Source organism: Solanum lycopersicum, chromosome 10, assembly GCF_036512215.1.
Source record: "Solanum lycopersicum chromosome 10, SLM_r2.1".
Taxonomy (NCBI): Eukaryota; Viridiplantae; Streptophyta; class Magnoliopsida; order Solanales; family Solanaceae; genus Solanum; species Solanum lycopersicum.
The window spans coordinates 62,374,126-62,395,215 of NC_090809.1; the positions used below are offsets into that span (position 1 = coordinate 62,374,126).

At 28.2% G+C, this 21,090-nt stretch overlaps 1 protein-coding gene and 1 non-coding gene across 3 annotated transcripts; both read right to left on the reverse strand.

The window, feature by feature from the left end:
• Positions 1 to 9,856: 9,856 nt before the first annotated feature.
• On the reverse strand, positions 9,857 to 14,294 carry LOC101258421 (heme-binding-like protein At3g10130, chloroplastic). Of its 2 annotated transcripts, none has more exons than XM_069290342.1 (8): positions 13,970 to 14,294; positions 13,748 to 13,837; positions 13,603 to 13,673; positions 12,411 to 12,512; positions 12,208 to 12,312; positions 10,659 to 10,794; positions 10,198 to 10,307; positions 9,857 to 10,090 (listed from the first exon to the last, which is right to left on the reverse strand). In XM_069290342.1, exons 1-8 carry the CDS (start codon positions 14,163 to 14,165, stop codon positions 10,016 to 10,018), a joined length of 885 nt encoding a protein of 294 aa, XP_069146443.1. In that variant the 5' UTR covers positions 14,166 to 14,294; the 3' UTR covers positions 9,857 to 10,015. The 2 variants fall into 2 exon arrangements, with proteins under 2 accessions (XP_069146443.1, XP_019071592.1); XM_019216047.3 differs by lacking the exon at positions 13,603 to 13,673 and adding an exon at positions 12,610 to 12,676 and having other exon boundaries at positions 12,416 to 12,512; positions 13,970 to 14,260.
• Positions 14,295 to 15,542: 1,248 nt separating this feature from the next.
• Positions 15,543 to 15,644, reverse strand: LOC112939938 (U6 spliceosomal RNA). Its single transcript, XR_003244168.1, has one exon. It is a non-coding gene; the product is annotated as a U6 spliceosomal RNA (small nuclear RNA).
• Between the last annotated feature and the right edge of the window lie 5,446 nt (positions 15,645 to 21,090).

The following is a 21,090-nucleotide window of genomic DNA, read 5'->3' on the forward strand; positions in this document are numbered from 1 at the left end:
GACACGAACATCGAACAAAAGAGAAAAATCCCTTTTTTTCGTTTTCAATTGATACTCGAATGAACAGGAAATAAAAGGCGCAATTGACAAATTCATCGATATGCTTCAGTGAAATTGATAAGGTATCGAATTTCTTAAAGAGATCTTATCTCCATTTGCGTGCATGCATGTATTACCTTATAAGGAAAAAAAAATGCCCATTCTTCGCCATTGTCGAAAGCTTTACCCACGTGATTTCCTCTTCATACTCATCTCTCACTTTCATGGAAATTCCACTCTAAGTGTATTGTCAATTGACGAAAAAAAAATTAGAATTTTAATTTTATGAGTTCTGAATTTAATGTGAACGATTTCAAGGGTTAATAATAGAATTTTGAACAAGCAAACATTATTGAGCTAGTGAATTTGCCGAACTCATATTCAAATTTCTAGCTCCCTTTGATTGAAAAGATTATAAATTGATTACTAATGTGATAGTTAGTATTTCAGAAAATCATATTCTTTTAAGTAATTTTACGAGAGATAATAATTAGTTTGAGTCATTATTTGAGAAATTCATATCTCTAAAATTACATTAGTTGGTGATACTTGTCCTTGTAAAGTGATTGTAACATTATAAATGTTATAGTGTGCAAAGTGGATATTTTTATAATAAATTGATTTTTCAATTCACTATTTATATTTTTTAATCTTTTTAGTGGTTACAAGGTCTTATATTATTAGTTTGACTTGGATAAAAGTTAAAAGAAAATAAAAAATAATTTTGTGATTTTAAATTACAGTTACACCAAATATGAAGAAAGTTGAAATTAAAATGTTGCTATAAATAAAATGGATCATTTTTTTAAAATAGACTAAAAAAGAAATTAAGACATTTTTTTTAATAGATAGAGTAATTAATTATTTTTAATTTAATCGGTTGAGTTATTTGTACTTTTATCTTTATTTTGTGTTTGACCTTTAATTTTAGGTATGTTTGAGATATTAATTTGTATTCATAATATCCTGAGTTATGCTTCTACAACTGAGGGTGGCCCATTCCAAGGCTCAATTTTCGAATTTGGGCCGAATAGAGGCCTAAATATATACACTTAAGAGATGAGGTAATATCTTTAATGGACAACTATGACATATAGCAAATATAAAATTTATATTTGTATGCTATAGCAAAGTTTGCATAATTACACTCTATAGTAAACATATATATGTATAATTCGCTATACATATACAATTGAAGCGAATTGTATAAAACGAAGTGTATAAAACTAGAAAGACAAAGAGACCTTGGCAGAGAATTGTACAAAACGAATTGTATAATTATAAGTGTATCGAATGATTATATACAATTTGAATTTGTATGAGAAAGAGAGAAAGACAAAAGAGACTTCGGCAGGAAATATACAATTGAATTGAATTGTATAAAATGAGAAAGAGAGAAATTATATACAATTTGAATTTGTATAAAACGAGAAAGAGAAAGACAAAAGAAACTGGGAAGGGGAGTGTTTTTATTGTATAATTATAAGTTTCCAGGACGAAAATATATGTATTTGCATGTGTATATACAATTTTCTCTCGCTTTATACAAAAAAATACACAATTTATACATTTCGTTTCTGTTTGTATAAGCGAGAGAGGCGAGGGTGGCGAGCGATATTAGGGAGAGTGGCGAGCGAGAACTGGAGAGGGGAGAGAGGAAAACAAAAACATATGTATTTATACAATTTCCTCTCGCTTTGTACAAATAGAATCAAATTTTTTACACTTGTGCTTGTATAAAAGTGAGAGGAAGCGAGTGAGAGATGGAGCAAGAGAAAAGAGTGATGAGCGAGAGTTTGAAGGAGAGAGGTGACTGACAAATAGTTTACTACGGGGCACAATTAAATCAAAGGATGATTATAACAATTAATTTGATTTATTAATTTGTCATTATATACAATTTTTCCATCTTTAATCCACAGTGATATTTGCCTAAAAAGCATGGGAAAATAAGCTAATATTCCAAAAAGAAATAATTATCAACATATACTTCTTTATATTCATACCTCAAATAAATAATTAAACTATATATTTTCAATTAATTTCGTTTAACTAGTACTAAATAAATATTATATATTATATTCTATATGTATATGATACTGATTTAGTATTAGTTACAATCTTATTAGGGGAATATGTATTGTAATTATTTATGAGAGAACAAATATTTTTTGAACCACGTTGAATTTAAATATAAATATATAATTATTTTAGGTTTTATGATCTATTTATATAGTTTTTCCTACTTAATTTTTTTCTATTTTTGTATATGTTGAGAGTATATTAGTAACTAGACAATCTCGTGGTCTCTCTAAGTTAATTGGGACTAGAAAATCAATTTCCAATAAATACATTTTCCTTTTTTTTAGTTGCACACCATATTTTAAAAATCTTAACTTCGTAGATGGTTCTAACTAACAAGTATATAACTTTTCTAAAGTAAAATGAGATAGTTATTAAATACTGGATGAGCCTTAGTAATATAAGGTGAAAATAAATAATTCAAGCATAGTATGTGGGAATAAATTTCGAAGAATCTAAATTAAAGACTATAAATTATATAGTACCAAAAAAAGTCGAATGTTTAAATGGTCACTCAACTAATAATAATTTATCATTAAAATTATTCAATTTATTTGTTCATCTTCCAAAAATCATCAAATTTTGCTTAGTTAGGTTCATTGTTATTCAACTTGTCCAATTAGTTTCCACGATAATTTTACCTAAAAATACAATTTTCAATACTTATTTAATGGCGTAATAACTAAACATTAATATTTTAATTTATTTAGAAACAATTCACTCTAAATCCGATCTAATTCTCGATTCCACTTAAAATGCATTGACAATGAAAATTTTATCTAAAACAAATAATATTCCTTTTGTATAAAAAAGAAGCGATGTATTTTTCTTTTTGATCTGTTTGAAAAGAACGTTTCTCTTTGTTTAAAGTCATACTAATATTTAAAGACATTTTGATATATTTGAGTTTTGACATAACTTTAATTATTAAAAAATATTTTTTTATTTTTTAAAATTCATATTAAGTTAAATTAGATCATTTTTATTAAACGAGTGACGGATTCGGGATGTTGATGAGCAAAAGGTGAGATGTTGATGATGAAATAGTCCAAATTACGGTGGCCGCCCACTAAAAAGAAGACAAGTGTCTGTGTCTACTAACCAATAAATCCATAGTAGTTGAAAAGTTCACAAAAATAATCCATTATTATATTTTCCAAAAAGAGTTAAAAACAAATTAGGAAAAATAAAAAAAATTAACTGAAAAATTGCTTTTTTTATATAAAAAAAATCATGGGGTGGCAAAAGCAGTGCAGCTTGTGACATTTTTTAGTTGGGAAATAATGATTTTTGAGGGAATATTTGTCTCATAAGTTTGAAAAGTATCTTATGGATTTGGTTATTTCCATTTTTTAGTGTCTTGAAAATTGATAGATAAGTTTATTCAATTAATTAATTCCATGTACATGGAAAACCTTACTATAAACATAATATTACTTCTTATAGGGTGGTGTTTTTATGATTTTTAAAAAAAATATTTTAAAGATAAAATAGTTTTCTTATTCGTGTTTGGTAAGTAAACAAATGATATTATTTTTAAAATATTTATATATAATCTAGACTGTTATTGAGATGACGAGGTAGCGACAGAGCTAAAACATCGACTATGCGTTAATTAAACTAAATCCAGTGCTTGTGTTTAAATCTTATATTTATCTAAATATAATAAAAGTTATTAATTTAGAATCTATATATTTAAAAAATTAGACTCCAAACTTATAAATTTTAAATTAAGATATTTGCCTTGAAATGAAGTGAGGGTGTAGGGGATATGATCGTGGTGGGGATGAGGACTATAAGCCGTATTAATTATGAAGCTTGTTTTGTTCACTTGAATTTCTTTTTTAATTTTTAGGAAATTTGTTTTGCTATAAAAAATATTTTTCAAAAATTTTAATCAATCACGTATGAAAAAAATATAAAAAACATTCTTAAAAAACTTTATTTTTTCTTAACAGTACCTTTAATGTGGGAAAAACCCTTTTTTTTCTATTTCTTGAGTGGAGGTTATGATCCCAAGTCATTGCTCATGCACTTATAAATGTGTGTGAAAAAGAGACCATAAATTAAAAGCAAGATAGTGCAAAAGTTATATGTCAAAGGAATTTAGCTACAAATAAACTTAGGGGTTAACTATCTAATGAGAGGTCTAGAAGTTTAATAATGAATTCATATAAACTTAATAACTTTTATTTCAATCTAACAGTTACATATGTATTAGTTATTATTGCAGGATTGAATTAAAATCGATAAAAATTATAACTTGATTAATGTACATAATAATATATATGTCTGTATATTTTAATTTACGAATTTAATTAGTTTTGACCACCCAACACACCAAATATATATATATGACTTTCATCTTTTCTTTGAACAATGAATATGGATTCATATCTTGAAGTTTCTAAAGTTAAAAAAATCTCAATTTAATTAGTGGTTAAGTTAGTTTACAAAGTAGGTATGGTTAAGGGGGGCAAGATGGCCATACATGCCTCTCCAAACTTCAAAAAAGATCATTATATCTTGTAACTCCTCATTTAAAAACTATATGTATCTAATGTTGTCCCCCTATATTGTTGAAGCATTGGCCGGCGGAGCCGGTTTTCTGTCAGTGGTTCATTTGAAATTCTTTGACGATAAATTTAGTTATTCAGATATTAATCTTCTTATTAAAAATTCGAGCTTTTCACGTTAGGCTCTCTTATAATTTTTCACCCTCCATCTTAATCTTGCTTCTTTTTTTTTGTTGTCTCATAAGGATGTCTTTTTTATATTTATGAAATTTCTTTCAATATTTTGTACGATAAATTTAAGACCATACATTTTTACTTTAAAATTATAAGATTCAAAAGCCTTTTCATATCTCTTTTTAAGTAATGTGCTTAATCAAACATATAAGATACTTAAATTGAAATTGAATAAGTATTAATTATAATTATAACTCAATATGAATGACACTATTGACATGAAATGTGAAACGACACAAATGATCTTAGATCCTAAAGACTGGTCAAATAGTTTAAGATCATAGGGTGGAAAAGTATGGATTTGCTATATATATATATATATATATATATATATATATATGATGGTTGAGTGCTAACCATAAAGGGGAAAAGCCATCTAACCCATACACTTGTCTTATGGTGAAAAAATAAATAATCATGCCTTATAAGTGTGTGGGACTTAGCTTCTAGTATTCTAATTCTAATTTCTAGTTCTAATTAATTCTTCCCCTTTGCTCCTTAGCTTTTCATAATACAAGGTATAAATGATTACGACAATAATAATATAATCAGTATAATTTTAGAAGTAGTAAAATATGAAATAATGATGTATGTGTAATCCTATTTCTATTTTGTGATTTGTGAAGATAGAGAGATTATTTTTAGATAGACTAGTAAGTAGGTTATTTGGCCATGTGATGTCGTATCACGATATGATATCTTGAGATAGAATCAACGTTTGGACATGTGATTCTACGCTAATTTCATCTCATGATTCCATATCATGAGATGTGATACTATATTCTCCAAAAAACCATAATATGGAATCATATGAGAATACCATATCATAATTTTGAGTTATTTTAATACAAAATTGATTTACGAGTTTATATTTTGTTAAAATAACCCCACATTTATATCTACTTACCATTTATTTCACATGTAAATAAAATTTATAATCAAATCATTACTTTTTTTAATTTATTATTCTCAACGACATAAAATTTATTATTCTCACTAACATATAGTCACTTTACCCCACACTCCACGATTGTTGAGTAATAAAATCTTGAAGAGCCCGTGAAAGATGTTTCATTTTTACTTAAATACATTGATGAAATAATTACTTAAGTGGAGAACAAATAACTTTGTAATAATTTATTATACGATTTTATGATTATTTATTTATTTAATAATATTGAACAAACAATTGGGACTATTTTAATAGTTTTAGAACTTATGGAATTTTTAGGTTTATGAGAAAATAACAAAACACAAGAATTTCATATCGCATGTCCAAACAAAAATTCAATTTCTCTCATGATTCCATATCAAGATACCATATCGCATGACCAAACAGACTCAAGTAAAATATTTCAAAAACCAAGGTATGAAGAAGCATGAATTACAATAATTATCTCTTTCACAAAGCTATTCATTTCACTTTTTTTTTATTTAATATTCGACACTCATATTAAAACTTGATTATATTCAAATTCAATCTTAAATTTCACTCATTTTAAAAGGGAAAGTTGTAAAAGAAACTAGAAATGCAATGATGGTTTTGGAAGCCCAAACCGACCTCGTTTAGAAAATCATGGCCATAAAGACATATTGCTACCCAAAAAAACAAAAAAACAAAAAGAGAAGTCCAAATGAGACCACCACCATAATTTCTTAGTGCATTTTTGTCAAAATCACTTAGTTTTTGCGTTAGTGGTCCTTTTTTTTTTTAAAAAAAATGTTATAATCAGTAAATCAAACTTATTTTACGTTTATTTTAATTAATTCTATAAAATATTATCACTTTTTACTAATAATAAACATGACATATCTCTATTCACCACAACAAAACATATAAAAATAATTATTTAAACTTAAAATCTTATAATTTTCGATCTACGTCTTCTTGGATTACCTGTCCTATTTTTTTCATTGTAAAAAAATAGTTTACAATTAGCAGACATTTATCTCAACAGGAAAAACCTATAATTTTTACAACAGAGAAAAAAGTTTTACTACTAATTATGACAAATAAATCACCTGTATTAATGTACTTCAGTTAATTTTCTCATAATCATTTTACCATTAATTACAAGTATTTATATAGTAACACGTTTATGTATTTTTTGGTCAAAGAAAAAAAAACTAAGTAGGCTTGTATCTCTCACTTTTATATAGTGGAGGATTGTAAAATAGAAAAAAGTGTTGAAAAGAAAATCTTAGAGAAATCATGATACAGATCATGACCCCTCAATTGCACAGCAACAAAAATCAACAAGATGGGGTCCAAAGTGCTAGTAAGCTTTCCACTAAAATTTAATTTCAATCTAATTAAAAAAAAATTAACGACAGATAACTACAAATAATCGTTCATAAAAAATAATATTAGTAACGAATAAGAAACAAGATATGTTAACTATTACAACACGTTAACATACATTGATAATAAAATTTTGTATAATGTCATTTTATGCAATACTATTTTTAAAAAAAGAATTGATACATTTACATACTTAGTAACAAAGTTTAACTTTTTCTTATGAGATACTGAATTTATAGTCATACAAATGTTCGTAACTTGTTTTATTCATACAACTTTTTTTAAAAATTTATATTATTTTAAATTCCGTATCCACTCAAATGATATAAAAACAGACTTTCTGACGCTTTTTTTTTTCCTTATAAAAGGAGCAACTAGTGTGTGCTCTAAACAATCTTACTCAAAAACTCAAACTTGTAAAACCTCAAGTCCCTAGCAACACAAATATAGCAAATACACAACAATGGGAAATTGCATAGTATTTTTGCAAAATGATAAGAAGAAGGTCATTGAATACAAAGCTCCAATGAAGGTTCATGAAGTGTCATCACCTCTTCTACAAGAGCCAAAAACAAAACATGTAAAAAAGAAGGTGAAGTTTGCTGATGAAGTAATGTTTATGGAAAGTAGTAGCAAAAATTGTTCATCATCAGAAGTTGTAAGAATTAAAGTTGTTATTACTAAGCAAGAGTTGCAATCTCTTCTATCAAGTGAAGGAGAATTAAAAGTACTTCAAGATGGTAACATGGTTGTTCAACAAAGCTCTATTAGTGAAATTAATGATTGTTTTATACATGAATTAGATTAGCTTATTAATTAGTCTTCTTTTGGATTAATTTAGTTTCCTATATTGTAAAATAACTATAGTAAGATAAAAGTTTTTGTTTTTCTAACTATAGAGAAGAGGAATTGATATACTTTTTTTAGTTCTAAGCAAATGAAACTTTACAAATTTGGAATGATCAATCTTCTTCATCATATCAACTTTCTTATTCGCAAGTCATTAAAATGTACGTATTATATAGCTATGTTCTCGACAATTTATTTACTTGAATATATATATAAATCGGATCATATTAGAGCTAGTCCCCAAGTATTTTGGTGCTAGAATCATTGGAGGAAACCTAAAAAAGCATGCCTTTGAGCTAAAGAATGGGATGGGAAATATCTCATCTTTTTATGAGTGACAAGGTCAAAATTTTCATTAAGAAAATTTAAGATATATAAAACTCATTTATATATATAATATGAATTAAACCTTAAATATACGGTATAATTTTTTGCCCTAAAGCATTGTTAACACAAAGCAAGTGAGAATGGAATACGTTACTGAGAGAACAAAGGAAAACTCCAATTTTGTTTGCGTGACTAACCTCAGCACTAATAAAGAAACATTTTTGTAAATATTTGCTCATATATTTACTACAGACAAAACATTACAAACTTTTAAATCGTCATCTAATATTTTTACATAAAATTTTCAGTCTATTCAAAAAGAGATCTTCACATCATAATAATTAAAAAAAAGTAAAACTTATGGCATTGGTTGTCTATGTCAAGTCAATATATATATGCTATGTATTTAATTTTATAATTTATTTTACTTTAAAAAATTACGTAATAACTAAAAATTGCATTTACTTGGTGTAAACACCAGATGTGAATAAGTTTTTTTAAAAAAAAATCTATAAAATACGAGAGAATTATTTACTAAATAACTGTCACAAAAAGGGATAGCCTGTGAAAATTCCACACTTATAGTTAGGTAGCTAATTAATACTCCTTATTATGCGTTCTCCTGCTCTTTTTCAGTTAATTAACTAGATCAATTAGCTTATTGTTAGGGTACCTAATATACAAAAATTGATAAATATTGGTATAAAACAAATTAATGGATTAACGGTTACTAGAGCAACTTTTTTACATCATGATGGAGAGCTCACCACATCTAAAGGCCAAATTAATTTTTTATAAATATAACCTTGTATAGTGCATGAAATATTTACGCTTATAACAATTTGAGAAAAGGGTGATCTATAGTGCTTGTTAGTCTCAAACCACGATAACGTGATTTTCAAAAAGTTAACAAGCAATCTAGAAATAGTCGATATATGATAAATCAACCTTCAATATCGAAAATATTAAAAATTATATTGGAATTAATCGGTCTATATAAATGTCAAATGAATATTGAAGATTCATAAGCCAATCATAATTTGATTGTTGGACTTTTGAAATCATAGATCCATTTTGTGATTTACGCAACTCAGATAAGAAACTTTTTATCTTATTTCCCCAAGTTTTTGCACTAATTGACATTCGTGCAACGTAGAAGCTAAAGGAATATGCAAACTTGATAAGAAAAAAGAACTACAAGGGTGCATAAACATTAACATATTTTAGCCTATGTTGCTCGGATACTCCAAAAACATTATCAAGCTCATGTTAGATTCTTTAAAACATCCTAGTTTTTATCTCACACTACACCTGGTAATATTTTTGAAAAGTCCGAGCAACATAGATCTCAACAGTATCCCTGGAAGAGAACATGTCATCTTCTGGAAAATGAATATATTACCCAAGATATGCCTAATGAAGATGATCGCGAATTCGCGAAGAGTACAAAAGACAGTGTCTTGTTATTTTCAGAGTAGGAGCGATTTGGTGCATCTACATAACCTAGTGATTAAAAGGTCAAGCAATCGCCTGAAATGTATATATACGAGGAGTATGAACCAATATTATATACATATACACACTATATACGTCTACAATGAATACGTATTCCTGTTTCTATACATTAGTGAACAGATTTATCTGCAATATGCAGCACACTGACTAGCTATTCCTGTTTCATTTCGACTTCCAGGCTAATCTCATTCCGACGTGTGAAAGGAAGAGTAAATGGTGGATTATACTGCAAGAGAAGTATAACAAATATGCAGCTACTTTAGTTGAACTAGGTCAAAAATATGTTCTCCAGGAGGTATTGTAAGTGTAATTGAAATGATTCTGCAAATATACCTGTGCAACTTCTACCAAGGCACCATCTTTTACCTGAAACTCTGCATCTCCCTTTAGTGCAGTTCGAAGTCTTGATTCTCGAGCTTTAACTTCTTCGTCATTCACAAAACCTTCATTGGAATCAAACGAGAGAGAGGGCTAGCTATGTTAGGATACAGAACTTGAAAAACAGAATTCCTTAATGTTTTCTCTTTGAACTCTGAATTGATCACCGTCATTCGTCACAGCAGGCTTATAGGACATTAAAGAAAGAAAAGAAAACTAAGTATAACTATGTCCAAGTTTCTCTCATATCATAACAAGTCAATCGATCAATAAAGTACTAAGTAACTTTACCAAGATCTACTTCTACAAACCAATGAGACAGATCCCAGCTTTCTGACAACATATGTTGAATTTCAAGAAAACTTAACATTCCATCTTGAACTTTGTATTGACATACTGAATGTGAAGTTACAAACCTGAAAAAGCAACAACTGCAACAGTTTTCCGAGGCACCTCTTTGATAGTAACAGAGGAATCCTTCGGTAGTGGCAAGTCCGAACCATACTTGGAGGGCATGACGAAGGACATCCTCCACTTCTCCTGATCTTCCGCCTAATGAAATTCTTAATGAGATTCCAGTAGGTGTAATTTTTTTGAAAATACGAGAGCAGGAAATAAGTATAACAACTATATACACAATATTTATCTTTTTTTCCTTTTGGGTGGGGATGGGGTGGGGTGTGGGAGTGTTAATCACTAAAACATAGTATCAGACGTAAGTTAAAGTGATTTTTTTCTTTTCTAGAAAGGAAGAATGTTGTTTTTGAAGTTTCTCAGAGCAAGAAATTCTTATAGGATGACTCCACACAGCATAACCAGAGAGACACGCAACCTATCTTCTAAGCGAGTGCCTATTTCCACATAATATTGGTTTTTTATGTTTCAAAATATTGTTATCAGATATCCATTGATGAATGACTAGAAAAATGTGTTATTGTTTGTATAAAGGATTAGATGTGTATATTTATTCAGACATGTATTTTTATAATGTGGAAGATTGTTCTCTGACTGTTATTCCATTCTAAACTTGTTCTAGAACTAAGATTGGACATCTACAATACATGAACTAGCCTATACGCACATACCAGATGCGTGTGTGCAAGTATCTGATAGTGGTTTGTGCAGTTTTTTCTTTAATTATTAGTGTAATTTGAAAAATTGGAAAGAAGTACCAACACTCAAGTCACGCCCTTCAGGAGCAGGTACGGCAAAGCAGTGAAGGATCCATGCAACACTTATGTTGTTGGGACCTTCAAAATTACTGACAGGTGTGTATCGGATACTCCGAAAGCTATGCATTTTACAGGATCCAACAGAGGTGGTGTGGCTGCATTTTTAGAGGGTCCGAGCAACATAATTAAAATGTGGAATCTAATAGTTTCCCGTTCCCCTAGATATGGATTTGCAATAGTGCCATCCAAGAATACTACAGGTTCAAACAATAAGAAGCAACTATGTTTATATTTCTTATGTACCTGATCTGGCATATAGGCCTAGCACACAATTGAAAGATCCTCAAATCCCATCTAAAATACATTTCGGCTTTTATCAAATCAACATCAAGAACGTAAATGTGTTTTCCTTGTGAATTAGGTAACTAGATGATGTTCTTTTTGCCAATAGAATCAGTAAAAGTCAGCATTTCAATTTGGCAACATGAGGTCATTATTAGAGTAGTTCTTCATTTATCATTTCTCAAGTTATGTAGTGACTCAACTACATTATTTTATCACTTCATTCCTTTTATTAACACCGTGCATCAATATCCATGTTACCCGTCCCTCTTACAGGGTGTCTCCAATGTCCAGAGAAAAACATTTATGTCTACAAAGGTACTGCACAGAAAATAGTCGAGCAAAAACATGTGTAATAGAGTAAACAAACCATCTGTCTTGAGTGAAGCAGTAAATAATATGCTGTGAAAGAGCTAAAACAGAAAAACAATGATTAGTTTAAGAGTTGTACCCTTTTAGTTATCACTGGAGTAGTCATTTCCATTTTCTCCCCATCAGATTGAGTTCTACGAGTGATTACGGGTGTCGTCATTGCCATACTCTCCTTCTTCGTGTTCTAGAAGTCATCAAGAAACAGAACAAAGCCAAAGAAGGCCACCATTACAATGTGGTTCGAGGCGATCTAAGGTTGACTCTACAAGTACCTTGAACTACCTTACCAAACAAGTACTCAGCCAATGTGTTGAAGGATTGAGATGCACCATTAAAGTCAAACCCAGACTTCCCAGGCATTGTAGCCTCGGCAACGAAGTAAGGCTGTTTAAAGTCACTTTACTACTTTAGATAAATGAACAAAACTATAATAAAAAAAATATGGTTAAAAGGATAATCAGGAATTGGTTGGTGATTTTACTAGGTCATGTCAATAGATACAAGGGTGGTATAAAATTGATTCGACGTCTTTTCTTCAAGAAATGGACCTGTATTCATATATGTTATCAACCTTTTTACGGTCATAAAAAAAGCATTAATGGATTTCAAATAGCTGAAATGCACAATCCACTTGGAAGAGAAGAGTAATGTTGTTTGATCATTTTGTATATGCCACAACTGGAGAATGACAGTTATAGGTAAGACTCAGCATGTCTAAGATCTATCAATAAGAAAGTAAAACAAACAATAGGAACCTGAAAGAGATTTGGTATCCAAATTTTTCTGGAACAGAAAGAAACTGACTGAAACAGTCTAGTGATCACAGTTCAGGAGTTTCCTCAATTTTGAGAAACATGTTTGCTTCACTGACTCAAGTGTTAAGACATGATTAGAAATCGGAGGTGGCAGTTTCTTGAAATAAGCATGTTATGTTCCAACTTTTGTTTGATCACGTAGACTTAAGTATGTCATAAGCTCTCTCTATTCGTATTGAAGCGGTGGATCCTGTTGTTTGAAAGTCATTGACATTGAATTTGGCAAATTGTCCTTTGTGTTTAACCTGAATTCTAGACCATCTATCACTGTGTTATCATGTTGCACGTATTTCTTCTTTATAGCGTTAATCTACCATACTATAGACATGCTGTATTATTATAACTTTACTCACCGTCATCTCTTTATGTTGTCACTCGAAAGAACACACTATAATCACCATATATCAAGAAATACTAACTAAAGAATTCTTTGTGTGCAAACATGTAGCTGGTGCAAACAAATTTAATAAATATATTTCCTCATCACCTCATCACAAGTTTTCCCTCTATCTTCAACACATTTTTGATGTAAGTTCTAAATTATTTTTTCTGTCAAATATTGCTCCTCTTTCATCTCGAACGAATGCAGAAAGGGGCATATAAATCTATGCTACTGGAAAAAAAAAAGTATGAACAAAAATTAGTCACAGCACGTATACCTCGACTTCTCTTATCTCATACTGATCAGTAAGTTTCAACACTTTGAATTTCACTGTCTCCAGATCCGGCACTTCATGAAGACGTGGACTGGTTTTAACCATCTAAATTATCATTGAATATAACAAATTGAAAAAAAATACATACCAGACATCAAAGCTTCCTCTAAATTCCGACTTTCGAATATCCTCTTCGGTAACACGTATTTCGCTGTTTCACTCGCCAATTCCGTCAGAACTGCCAACAATATAACAATCAATCAATCATTTTCTCATCCAAAAACTAGCTATAAAGGACTTTATAAAACAGAGTCAAATTGAGTGAATACGATTTTAATTGAGGAATAAGGAATTGCAGAGAAAAACTTACGCTTTTGAGAAAGAGAAGAGGTTTGGGAAGCGAGAGCAATGACAAGGGAGATTCGAGCTTCGAGAGCTGACATGCCGTTTCTCCGCTGCGGCGGAGCAGAGCTGCTTCTGTTTAGTGCCATGGATTTGATCGGCGAAGGTCTGATTCTGCTTGTGGATAGGGGAGCAAAAATGGAAGAAGGTGAGAGCAGAAGCATTTTTACGTTGCAGTGTTTGGGAACTGATAATTCGAAATTTAGTCTGGGGTAATTTTTTATTTATATTTATAAAATTATTGTCGAGTGTTCAAAAAATTTCAAGTTTGATCAAAATAATTATTTGAATTTATCATAGTCTTTTTTTATGAATTTTTATTTATATATGGATCAAAATAAATATGATAAAAAACCTATTGAGGTATTATAAAGATAATAAATAAAAGGTTGATACATTTCCCTCTTAAACTGAATAGAAAAAAGGCCCAAAATAGCACGAAGAAGTATGAATCAATATGAATGAGTGTAAGCACAAATTATCATCATGCTATTGTCCTACAAATTATCAAACACATACATCACTCGCTACAACTCTTTTATCTTCCGCAAAACTTTCATAAACATAAGATTGCTATGATTGTCTATCTGCAGAAATCAGATATAGATCCGACAAACTGCAAAATTATTTATATGCTACCACATTACTAGGAGAAAAATATCATAAAAGAGTTCACAGTTCACACTAACAATTTGAACGAGCTACCTCGACTTAAAACGTATAAAAGGATGGAATAAAAACATTGCACCAAAGGCGTGTAAGTTGATTAAAGATAGTAGAATGAATCTACAAACAATTGTCAATTCTGAAAAGCAAACACGCAACTAAACATGATCGTTTTGATAGAGGATATGTAGTTGCATAATGGGTAACAAAAGATACAACTGCTTGGATTATTTTTGGTGTGTGGAATTTGGAATTCATAGAATAAGTTTAATGTGGGGTGACTTGCATTACACCTTTGACTAGCTATTTTCAATGACGATGGTGTTTAAGCAAGCTTACACGCACCTTGACTAATTTACTAGAGTATGCTATCTCCTTCCAACACAAGTATCGAGCAACCTCACACTTAATCCAACAAAAACGAATGTATGAGAGTTGAATAAAGTATCATATACTCATAGATGTTTCACATGTATAATTTCACAACAATAGTAATATTAGGATTTGCTAGCTATTCTCAATGACGATGGTGTCTAAGCAAGCTTACACGCACCTCGACTGATTAACTACAGTATGCTACCTCTTTCTAATACAAGTATCGAGCAACTTAATCCAACAAAAACGAAATGTATGAGAGTGGAATAAAGTATCATATATTCATAGATGTTTCACATGTATAATTTCACAACAATAGTATATCAGGATTCAATTTCACAACAATAGTATATGAAATGTATGAGAGTGGAATAAAGTATCATATATTCATAGATGTTTCAGTATAATTTGAATATATATGTTTCACATGTATAATTTCACAACAACAGTATATCAGGATTCAATTTCACAACACACCAACAGTATATCAGGATTAAAAAAAAAATTTGAACCATTACTCGATTTGTGCGTTCATCCTTGCACAGGGGCCATGCTAATCTTCTCTGTATCGTTCCAATTTTATCGGATGTCCCCGAAGGGACAAGCACCATTGCTGCACTAGGATTCTTATTCTGCTGTATAAAAGTTTAATAAATGTCGTTTTGGGTCCTTAAAATTTTGAAAACCAAATATTTAGTCCTATTTTTGCAATGTTATTTCAACATCAGCCCCTGAAATATTTATTCACGTAATGAAGTTCCTTCTAAAGATATCAAAATTTTCTTTATTTCTTTTTAGTAAAATAAATTTATTATTTTAATAGAAATTAAACCCTTCTCCTATTAATAGATCTTACACGGCATAAATTTAAATTTAAAATATTCCACGCCAAATGAATATCAAAAATCAAGAGAGGAACTATTGGCATTTAATATGAAAAATAGAATAACTTACTGATTTTTAAATTGTATAGCATATTGTTTGAATTTAGTTTTTCTATATTTGTTAGGCAAGAACTTTATAGTATTTCATATGAAATAGAATGTATATATTAGCAATGAATAAATCAAATTTATTAAATCGTGTACATTAATTATTATATTTTACTAAAAAAAACTTATTTTGATTACATCAATATCACGAGATATAAAACACTTATAATCATAAATAATAATTTTTACTTTCCATACTATCCCAAATAAAGACTTAACACGCTCTCATCTTTTTCTCCTTTCCTCTTACCTCATGCGTATTATTAGTATATATTTTTTCATGTGTTAATTTTTTTTTTAATGCAGTTGACATAATTGACTGAGCGTAATATTTGACACACCTATTTTATTTCAAAATAAGGACTTGAATTAAAGTTTAAATTTAACTATTTTTTAGTCTTGTTATACAATTATTGTGTATTAGAAAATGTAAATATAAGTCTTATCGAATAAATGATAAATATGAGAAAAAAAGGCAACGATTTTTATAGACTTTGAGTAGTTACTTATTTAAATTATTAAAAAATCATAATTATTAACTTAATATGAATTTCAGGAAATAAAGATAGTATTCGGTCTAAGTTTTCAAATATTATAGGCAAATTATATTTGGATGATGTTTTTGGTGAAATTTCACCGTGTAGTTGGCTCCAAATTTTTAAAAAATATTTGGCTATCTTAAAAAATATGATTTATATCCATAAGTTATAAAATTTTTAAAATCTCAAATATGAACTTTGCTCAAATACTATTTTTTGTTCTAGAATTTGAAAACTTGAAATACTTGACAAATATATTTACTGCGTTATATGACTAAATACCACTCTTCAAAATTTATCAAGTTTTTTCCATATATTCTTGGGGTCAAAAGAGTTTTTATACATTAGTACTATCAAGTACTCCTTCCGTTTTATAAATAATAATTTAGTTTGATTTGACACGAAATTTAAGAAAATAAAGAATACTTTTTAAATTTTGTGATTCTAAATTAAAGTTATTTTAAATGTACAAAATTATTCTTTAATCTAGTAATCTTAAACATATCACGTGAAAAAATTAAAACTAAAACACTACCAAAAAAAAAGTTTTTTTTTAAAAAAACAGACAGACTAAAAAAGGGAAATTGTTAAGAATGCACAAACATTGCCTAAAATTATGACAAGACATTTATTCTTATCTTAGAATGTCGGGATTTATTTAATAACTCGAAATGTAAAACATTTTATACACACATTTCTTTTCGTTTTTAAAAAAGAATTATAGCTATATCATATTTCAAAAATCACAACATCATCGACAACCGTGATCTGTAGAGTATTATATTAGCTTCAATCAATTTCATTTTACATTTTTAATATTAGAAATATATTTTTAGTTTTATTATTATTTTTAATGTATCAAAAAGTATTGCATTACTATTATTTCATATATGCAAAAAATAAAATAAAAAAATAGATAAGTAAAAATAAATAAGAAAATGTGAAAATAAATAAAGTGAATTGAATGACATTTTCGTAGTTAAAAGAAACGTGGAACGTTGAATTCAAATATTTCTTTTTCCCATTAAGCTTGACCACAACTTTTTTTTTTTTAATTGTTTTTTTCTGAAAGACTTGACTTATGATATTCCATTGGGTCAATTTAATTTTGTATTTTCGATAATTAAGAAGGTACGTAGTAGTCCCTTCAACCCCCCACCCCCACCCACCCAACCAATCTCTCTTTTTCAATCTTTTATATGTAACATTTTTTTTTCCGGGTAAGATCATTATCGTATCTAATGATAAGATTTTAGACGTCTGGATATGAGTGATTGAGATTTTGAAAAAAAGAATAATATTTTAAAATCGAAGTTATCGAAAAAAGATGTTTGAAATTTAAAATTATATCTAAGCATGAAATTCAATTTTTTTTTTGAATATTTACTCATTTTATTTTTCAAATGATATTTCACTAATTTAATATTGAAATAATGAGTTAATGTAATAAATAGTTACTTATTTGAGTTACTAAATCAAATATTTTGAGTAGAATCTGTGTGACGACATTATTTTGGTTGTTTTTTATATTAAATTTTTTTGTCTGAATTGGTTGTTTTTCAATATATTTTATTTTTAAAGTATTTATTAAATAAATCATTTTTTTAATATATTATGAATCAATATAAATAAATTAATATAAAAAGAGATAAATGTTTCAATTTGTTAATATTTTTAAAAAATAAGTTTAAAGAATGACTACACAAAAGTCAAAAAAAAAAAGATAGACAAAACATCAAAAATTACTAGCGAAATCTCAAAGGAGATTTCTAATATTATTCTCAAATAATTATATTAAAATTATTTTTTGTACGCTTGTCAAAATAGATAAAATATATCCTTATAATATGGAAAATTGTTTAAATATATCATTTGTTATACTTTCAAGCTAAATATAACTCTGTCATTATACTATTGACACATATTTACCCTTATAACTAACAAAATGACACATAGACGGCTAAGATCAAAAGAACTTATCCCATTTAAGTCATATCCAATTATAAGTTAATCCGCTATCAAATCAATTTTTCCCAACCCAATTAATATTTTTTGACCAAATTTAAACTTCAAACATAAAAAATCTAAAGAAGGTGTTATATTTTGTTTATGATTCGAAGAAGAGTGTCTAGATTGAATTAGAAACTTTCTTGCTTTCTCCTACAGTTTGACCGGCCTTGGACCAAATTTTAGGTTTTCTATGTTTGAAGTTTAAATTGGATTGGGCAAATTGATTCGGGTGAGCTGTTTAGTCTATAATTTGTATGACTTAAATTGAATGAGTTGTGTCCTTCTGTTAGTTATATCACATATGTGCCAATAGTATTACGAGAAGAGATATATTTGCCCAAAAATATAACGAATGATATATTTAGATATATTTAAACTATTTATCATCATATAGAGGGATATTTGATCCTTATATATTTTTTTATTGGAAAGAATAATATAAATAACTTTCCTTCCGATAATAATAAACAAAAAAAGAGGTAGGTAAAGCAAACAAAAAATGGAAAAAGAGGAGAACTCAATAAACGACTTACTAGCTCCTTTTCAATTATCTTGTATAATAGTGAGAACTCTAGCAAGTGTTCAATGTTAATTATTTGTAATGTTTAAACGTGAAAATTTGAATTTTTTTTATAAATTATATTTTATTTTTTGAATTTAGTGTTGAAATAATGAGCCAATTTAATAGATCAAGCTTATTTAATTGTTACAGTATGACAATTATTCACGATTTAATTATATTTAGTATCTTTTTTCTAAATCAACATCAATCATTCATCGGATGACTATTTTACGATATGACCTAACTACAACCTATTAATTATTAGTTGTATGTAGTTTCAATTTTTAAGATAAGTATGTTCTTATTAACAAAATGAAGTTCTTAAATAAATATTTCATTTTTTGTGGGCTTGTCAAAACAAATATAATTGACAACTGTTGTCTTTCACAAACGTTTATTGAAAAAAATTATTTATGTACCTAATTTTCTTTGTTGTAATAAATGAACAAATAATATTTTGGTAAAACAAGCAAAAATGAAAAATGATAGTGTAGACATTGAAATTTTGTGCGACTTTACAAGATGTGTTTAATTCGAGCTGAATTCTACAGTTCAACTCAAATTAGGAATCTTGGAGACTACTCAATCCTAAACCCTAGTTCATGCCTATATAAAAGACATTAAATTCCCTCAAAATACCTCTTGAAAATTCCATAAAGATATCAAGATCTCGAATTACTCCGCAAATTGATGGATTTATTAAAAAATGATAAAAGTCCCACGTTGGTATATAATGAGATGGGTGAACTTATAATCATTATAAGATTTGAACAATCCTTCTCCTTGTGAGCTAGCTTTTAGAGTGTGAGTTAGGCTTAATACCTACTTTCACATGATTATTCATATGGAGAGAAATCATTTTAATTCGAGAAATACGAACTTCTTTCTAACAGAAGAGTAGTAAAAAAATAATTTTAATAATAATTTAGCTTTTAGAAAATAAAATATGACAACTAATTTGAAATGTAGATAAAGAAGTTTCTTTTTGTTTTGTCTTTTTACTTAATAAATTTTGTTAATTAGTGTTCCTAGATGAACTTAATTTGATAATTGGTAGATGGAAATAGTTGGTAAACGAGTCAATTAAATTTATTAATAAAACAACATTTTTCGTTTTTTCTTCTTCATGGTTTTCCAAAATGACAAGTGGGGTACTCTACACGTGGAAAGGAGATAAAATTAATTTTGACGATAATTAAGTCTTTTATTAAAAAATATTTTTAATTTTGTCATGTTTAATTAGTTAAAATATTTAGCACTTATATACAAAATATATATTTTTAAAATGAGGAACTTGAGTCAATCTCCACCAACTCACACAATATCTCCAAGCTTGTTATAGAGTCATTGTTTAGAATAAATATATAAATAATTTTAGGATAATATTTTTGTAATTACGTGATAAACGCATAAAAGAAGAAGAAATTTACTAATTTTTCTTTCAAATATTTCCCTTCATATTTAAACACAATTGTAAAGTTAATTGTATCGTCAAAATTATAATACGGACGTTTTGTATCTTTCGTTCTTAATTAAAGATTTTTAATTCAAATATGAAAGAAAAGTTATTTTTGTTAGAAAACATTTTCTTATTAAAATATTATTTTTTGATCTAAATCTAAAAATTTGTTAAACTTTATTAAGAAATTTTACTAATACTTTATTATTTATACCAATAGTATCTTTTATTTGCATTTTAGTCTTACATTTATCCATTTAATTAGGCGTTAATTAATATTTCTCATGTGTGCATTTGAATTATTTTTCACGAGTTATTTTTTTTTCTTCCTATGCATTTATAGCGCTAAGATTTATAAACCTGATGACATACTTTAAATACTTTTATTTTTCTTTAAAATTTTGTGTCTAATATAACTAACTACATAAAATTTAAAATTATTAAATATCTCACACTAATAATTAGCAAATAAAAGTATTTATTAGA